This window comes from Rhagoletis zephyria, unplaced genomic scaffold, assembly GCF_001687245.7.
Source record: "Rhagoletis zephyria isolate East Lansing unplaced genomic scaffold, Rhagoletis_zephyria_1.1 Rzeph_scaffold_02584, whole genome shotgun sequence".
NCBI lineage: Eukaryota > Metazoa > Arthropoda > Insecta > Diptera > Tephritidae > Rhagoletis > Rhagoletis zephyria.
This window is the reverse complement of record NW_016159668.1, coordinates 55,865-62,804: the sequence shown is the minus strand read 5'-3', so window position 1 is coordinate 62,804 and position 6,940 is coordinate 55,865. Positions and strand designations below refer to the sequence as shown.

Genomic DNA, 6,940 nt, shown 5'->3' with positions numbered 1-6,940 from the left:
TATTTTTTTAATATAGTACATGATTGCAGTAAATATTACGTGTAACAAAAAAAAAGAGTAATAGTAATAATAAATGTACGCGTTGCATATGGATATGCACGCAACCTTTCTAAATAATAAAAGGCAAAAACTTTGCAGACATCGAATATTTTGGCTATAAGAAGCTATTTTGGCATGCAACGGAGCTACATATGTATATATGTCTGTATAAAGAAATGATCTTGTTACATTTGGGATTCGTAGTAGAAAAAGAATATAAGATTTCAAGATTTACTGTGTGTTTGTTTTGTATTCATAACTAGACTGATTTGCAAATTAGCAATTAAATGGCAAATACATGTAATTCTAGTATTATTGACACAATACACACGCGCTTATTTTCTTACAAATTTTTATTTAATATCGTCGCCCATATGCCAGAAACATGAATGTGTAAAAATTAAAATTTCTGGAAATCAAGTTTGAAGGGCTTTTTTACGAGACTTAACTCTACATTTATGCAATTGAAACTGTAAAATATGTGCTTTCCGTGTACGCATGGTATTCTAGGTTGTGGTATAACATAGAACATCCAAAGGTTAATCAAGTCAACCCAATAACTCAAAACTGATATATTTGCACATTCATGCTTCTGACATGAAGGTGCGGATATGTAGTATGTAAGTATAGGTAGATAAGTTAAATGTTATATTTCAACTGTCATCTTTAAAATGTGTAAAACCACAGTAGCTACTATTATTAATATTCTATGTATCGGTTAGCTGTTTCTCGAATTTTGTAATTTTACGCTGTTTTTAGAAAAATACTTATTTGTTACGTGAATATTAAACCTATACATTGTAATAAACTATGCGAAAATTGTTTTTTTTCACTTAATTTTTCTAAAAAGGAGCATTTCCGTATTAAGTACTGCTATGTAAGTTTTATCATTTGTTACGCTCTAATGATTTTAGTTTTAGAGAAATTCTTGAACAGCGTGATATGGTACATTAATTGTTTACTAATATCGTTTATATATTTAACATCGTTACAAACGCGCTCATAACGCAGTTTTATATCAGCAATCGGTTTGAGAATTTCAACCAAAAAGTACCGCTCAACCGCTATACATACGATCCAATCGTAGGCGCAATAGGCAAAGCATGCAAAAAACGTATTTAAGTTTTGGAAAAAATAAATGACACACGTAAGCATTTATGTTGTAGGTTAATACTTGCACCACTACTTTCATTATTGGGCTCCATTTACGCATAAACTTTCATATATTCTACATGTGGGACTTTTTTAAAATGCCCGCATATTAAATTAATCACATAATTTAAGAAGGAAAATCAAAACATACATACGTATAAAATAAATTGGAATGCAGTAAAATTTGCAAGAATGTAAGAAACCCGGGCTCTCTCTCTTCACTTTAACTCTACAAGCGCATTACAAGTCAGGGCTCTAAGGGACTGGGCGCATCCACTACCAATCACACACTACTACATAGTATGTACTCAACGCACTCCACTACACATTCCTAACATCAACAAGCAGAACAACTACTGGTAAGCAATTAAACTTGCGTCACGCACTGCGCATATTTGTCCAATTCCCCGCGCAGCACCTTCACACGATCGGTCTCCTCGCGCAGCAATCGCAACAGTTCGTCGATGGTGCGTTGTTGTGCGCCCACAGTTTGCTCTAGTTTTCCAACACGCCGCTCTAATTCACCAATGCGCGCATTATCGCTGGCTATAGGCGCTGCAGCTGGGTTGCTGGTCCGCTGTTGATAATGGTTATTAGCACCTATTGAATTTTGACTGGACGCCGCCGCTGCCACATTGGCAACTGGTGCGGATGAGCTCACCGCGCCATTGGAGCTCGGCGGCTCGTTGGTGGCTGTCGTTGCTGGTGAAGCGGTACTCTTCATTGCTGCTGTGCGCACACTGCCACTGCCGCTACTTTCCGCCAATGAAGGTGACATACTGCGATTACGTATCGATAGGCTGTTGGGTCGCGCGCGTACATCATCGCCGGCAGTGGTGGCGTTGGTGGCTGAGGTGGCATGCGGCGCCGTCGTCGTCAGTGAAAGCGTCGATGAGTCAGTGGTGAATTTATTGCTCATACTTTTGGTCATGATGTCAGCAATAGTGTTGGAATTTAGTTCTCGCTTCAGCACCTGCTGGCTGCTCTCAACAGTCATCGATTGTTGCATTAAGCTCGACGAAACTGACGAGGACTGTACTTTTGTGGTGGTGCTGGTCGAGCTACTCGTGGCGCTACTACTGCTATGACTGCTACTGTGATTGCTGCTAGTAACTTTGACATCATCGCCAAGCAGTCGTGATGTCCGATCGGTCACACTGCTGGTGCTTTGAGTGCGTGGCTCCACGCTGGGCGAGGTCTTCTTCTTTACCTGTGATGCTTTCAGCTCTTCCATCCATGGTGCCTTCTTCTTCTCCCATTCGCGTGGCCTCGGTTTTGCCAACTGTTCCTCGCCGGTCGAGTTTTCGTCGGACGATTGTAGTTTGCCTTCCTCTTGTGACAACTCGCCACCAGAAGCGCCGCCACCGCTGCTACCATTGAGGTAAATTGTATCGTTATTGTTGCTTTCACCGATTATATTAATGGCCGCCGAAGGTGGACGTCGCTTGGGCGCTTTAACGCGTCCTGCACGCATGTCTGTCAGTATGGAGGAGCGTTCTAGCCGATCGAAATCGGAGTCCTCAGTTGCTATAGTGGCGGCCCGACGTAAAACAACTGGATCTCCCGACGTTGAAATCTTGCTGCTGCTCATTCCATCCGCAAAATCTTGGGAAGCAGCGGTGGTGAGTTTGCTGTCGGTGCTTTTCGTTTTTTGCTTGCCGAAGCCGAAGAGGTTGCCTGCGAAAAAAGAACACTTAATTATACAACGGATTCGATATAAGGACTACGTGACTTACTCGCAACGCCCGTAACACTCGACGGTTTCTTCGTCGTTACGGTGGGCTTCTTCGTCAGCACTGGCGGCGGTGTCTTCGTCTTCTCATCCAAACTTTCCAAGCTCTTGCGCAATTCATTTGCAACTGCGGCTGAGCTCGCTGACATGCTGCTGGTTGTTGTGGTCGTCGTTGTAACACTACCGTTATTTGTCAACACCGTCTTCGTCTCTTGCAAATGCTGTTGTTGTTGCTGTAACTGTTGCTTCTTCAATGCCAGGCGGCTGCTTGCGTCCGCCGCATTCGCTGACAAATCTAGATTTTTATTCTCCAGCGATTTGCGTTGTGCAGCAACATTGCCGCTCTGCAAGCCTGTTTCAGAGAGTATATCGTTGAGTGAATCATATGAGCCGAAACTGTCCTTACGATTGGAGCTTTGCGTCGACGAATTACTGCCGGACTTCTTGATGAACACCTTGGATGTAGCTGCTGCGGTGTGTGCCGCCGATGTGGCTGCTGATGCGGCGGCTGATCTTACGTGTGCTGTATTGGCAGCGGCGGCGGTGATGGTGCTTGTGGGAGCGGCGGCAGTAGCATTGGATGCTTTCGCAGTTCGTTGGGAAGGTTGTGAATCGCTCAGTGATGTGACTAAAGAGGGGAATAATAAAAAGCCAAAGTGTTAATTAACAATGCAATATAAACAAAGCACAGTTAGCAATTAACAAAACGCTAGAGTTAAAGCTTTAGCTAAGAAAAAATATATGTATGTATGTTTATATGTACGAGTATTTAGCAGCAAGAAGTAATGGCAACAAACAACAAACTGCAACAACTTCAAACGAATGAATGCTGCCGGCAAAGCACTATTACTAAAGGTATGTATGTATGTAGGTATATTGTATATTGAGTATCTTTGTATAGAATATGAATCAGCAACAAGTTAAGGCAGTTCAAAAAACCAAATCGTCTATTAATAAATTTTGTATTTGTTGTCGTGTTTTTGGGATTAAGCACTTGTGATAAATAAATATTCAGCAAATAAAAAACAATGTCGTGAGGTGACAATTATAAGCAGTTGTGTGCGACAAGATAGCAAGGTATTTTGCAAAACAAAAATTTCTGCTAGGGCTGGAACTTTACCACAAACGGAATTAACTAAGATTTCGACTATCGAATGACAGATCTACATGTGAACAAAAACAATTTCTACAGAAAACCAAGACCTCCAACTCAGTAGATGTTTGATCGTTTTACACGTACTATATAATATAGTATAGTGGTGGAAAATATAACATCTAGAAATAAACCAAAATTCTGTAATTTATGTTTTGTTTACAAAATTGTATAGACATAATGAAAACAACTCAGGCCTTCTAGAAACAAATAAAAAAAAATGAATTTTTAAAGACAAGCTTTCCTAGCTGATTACTGAACAAAATCGACCCACACCACCTAACGGTTAATTTTTTTGTGGAGTTATTTCATTACTTTGAAGTGGAGTGACTACTTTTAATGTAAGTAATAAGCATTTTAAATATGAACCGTGTCGATACCTGATCGGTATCCACCGCTACACCTAACGAACTTTGACAATATTATTAGCGAAAAATATTATTTTTTTTTTGAAAATTGACCTTCAAAGAGCATTCCATCAGGTAACAAATTCATCCGACGACGTGAAAAGAACCGAAATAACGACGCCTTTTGGTTTGTGTGAATTTGAAGAGCCTAATGTGTAGACGAGGTGCTTATGTGGTATTTTTAAATAAATCAATTATTTAAAGCTTCTACACTGAGAAAAGAGTTTAGTTACGTGAAAATTTGGTTTTAGTTACCAAATCATGTGTTAAGGGGAATATATTTAGCTAATTTTTTTCTGAGTTGACATTAGGGTGGTATAAAAAGTATAAAATGTTAAGCTATCACGCTTAGATTTTTCTCAATGGAAAAAAGAATATCCGTACTTTTTTGTTAAAAAAAAAATATATTTAGAAATGCTTTAAAGCTTATGAAGTTTTTCATGTATTTTATATGGGAAAACACTTTTTCGTAGAAATTGTATAGAATGCTGTTAGTTCAGTGTTTTTCAAACGGAACAATTTCCAATAATAATAACCAATTGTCTACTTCACCACATTTTAATGCTAACGATTTTTTATGGGTCCCCAATTGCACTTTTGGCGGTTTTTGGAGGACTCATAAAAAAGTTAGTAATAAAAAAATGGTTAAATAAACAATTGGGTATTGTTACTGGCAGTCTCCTAAAGAGAAACAGAAATCGAAAAAAATTTGATTTTCAATTATTTTATACCATTTCTACGAAAGTGTTTTTTTTTCATATATAATACATGGGCTGTGAGGCAGTTTCAAATAACTTTTTTTTAATAAAAAAATACGGGTATTATTTTTCCATTTAGAAAAATCGTTAATGGCGCGAGCTTAACATTTTAAGCTTTTTTCCCCCGCATATATTTCTGGACCACCCTAGTGTACATAGATATGTAAAATTTGTTTGTTTATTCTTACCACGGATTTGTCTAACGTCGAAAGTTTATTAGTTCATTTCATTTTTAACCCCCTCGGCACTGGTTTCGGTTGACAATTCATGTTTACGGCTATGATTGACTCGAAATTTTTCCTAAGTAGATCATAAATCGGGAGTTGTACGAAGATACCCGCTTCGCTAAAATTGTCTTTCGAAAGATTTCCATTGTTAAATTTGGAGTTTTGTGTAAAAAAAAATAGTTTTCAACCCAGAAAAAGTCTTAAAGTGAACAGACAATAAAAAACGTCAACCTGGCAAGCGCTCGTTGGAGCAAGCTGGACGCCCCAGTTCAATCACTTAACAAAAATGTAGAGGATAATCTGGGCCAAGCACTTATCAAAAATGTGGAGGATAAGCTGGGCTAAACATTTAATAAACAAGTGGGCGTCAAATATATGTATACTTTATACGCGAAACATTTGACAGCTTTTTTAAAAATCTTAAAGGTAGTAAATAATCGCGGAGACGTCGGTTTTGTTTCCATTATTTATGCCACCACTGTATTTAAGTATAACTGGGCATAGCAAGTGTAACGAAACGGGCTCAAAGCAATCTTAAAACCGAGTTAAATACAAAGACAAAAGACTACGCGTTGAGTCGCCAGACAGAGGGCAGCTCTAATAAAATAACCAGTTACAATGCAAATAAACAGCAAATTCAAACAAAAGTAAGACGCTAATAAAACACCTACAAACATACACATAGCTGTATTTACATATAGCGCAATTTATTAAAAACTATATGAGACAACCCGTGATAAATTTCTTTAAACCTAGCTAAAGCTATTTGTAGAGAAATGACGACATTTTCATTTATTGCGAGTCGTTTTTAATAAAAGTTAAACAAATGAAGAAGCACTCAAAATAAAGTACTACGTACATATCGTCGTTTTAAGTACAAAACCGCGTATCGTCATTCTGCAAAACCGCGTAACTGCCATTTTTTGCCAAAAATTGGATTTGCTCACACAAGCTCTTGGCTCAAGCCTTATCCATTCGTCCNCAGAAAGATATTTGTATGTCGAAAAAGATGCACACAAATGGTAACTGAGTCACCTGCTAATTCAAAGCACGCAGCTGACATAAAGCTCGAAATGGGAATGGACACCGAAACCGAAACCGAAAACGAATAAGGCGAATAATTGAATTCTTCTAAGCATCAATGCAGAAGAAATGTAGTAAATAGGCAGTGATAAATAAAATGCGCTTCGCTTTGTTAACTATTCGCGACAATAAAAGCTTTAAAAGGCATATAATGTGGCATCATGCGAGCTAAACAAAGCCACCAAGAGCTATGTATGTGCAGTCCAGTCACCACTGGAAGACCACTGTCATTGTCACAGTCACTGTATCGAATCGCACTCTCCGATGCAAAATGCTAAGTAACAGAGTAACACTTATTTAAAAAATAAAAAACTGTCACTACAACACTTCCTTAAATTTGTGTAAGTACCCACCATGCAAAACATGAGAAATAGGCAACAATCGTCAAT

The 6,940-nt window shown here is 38.5% G+C and overlaps 1 protein-coding gene across 2 annotated transcripts in view; it reads right to left on the bottom strand.

The window, feature by feature from the left end:
- Nucleotides 1-1,013: 1,013 nt before the first annotated feature.
- cindr (CIN85 and CD2AP related) overlaps nt 1,014-6,940 on the bottom strand; it is a 28,541-nt gene continuing 22,614 nt past the window's right edge. Inside the window, exons 4-6 of one of the 2 annotated variants that reach the window (XM_017621802.1) lie at nt 3,330-3,551; nt 2,928-3,275; nt 1,014-2,868 (exon numbers count right to left, since the gene is read on the bottom strand). In XM_017621802.1, coding sequence (XP_017477291.1) covers nt 1,559-2,868; nt 2,928-3,275; nt 3,330-3,551 — 1,880 coding nt within the window. In that variant the 3' untranslated portion in view covers nt 1,014-1,558. Of the gene's footprint in view, nt 2,869-2,927; nt 3,552-6,940 lie in introns of both variants that reach the window. The other variant, XM_017621801.1, reaches the window with a different exon arrangement.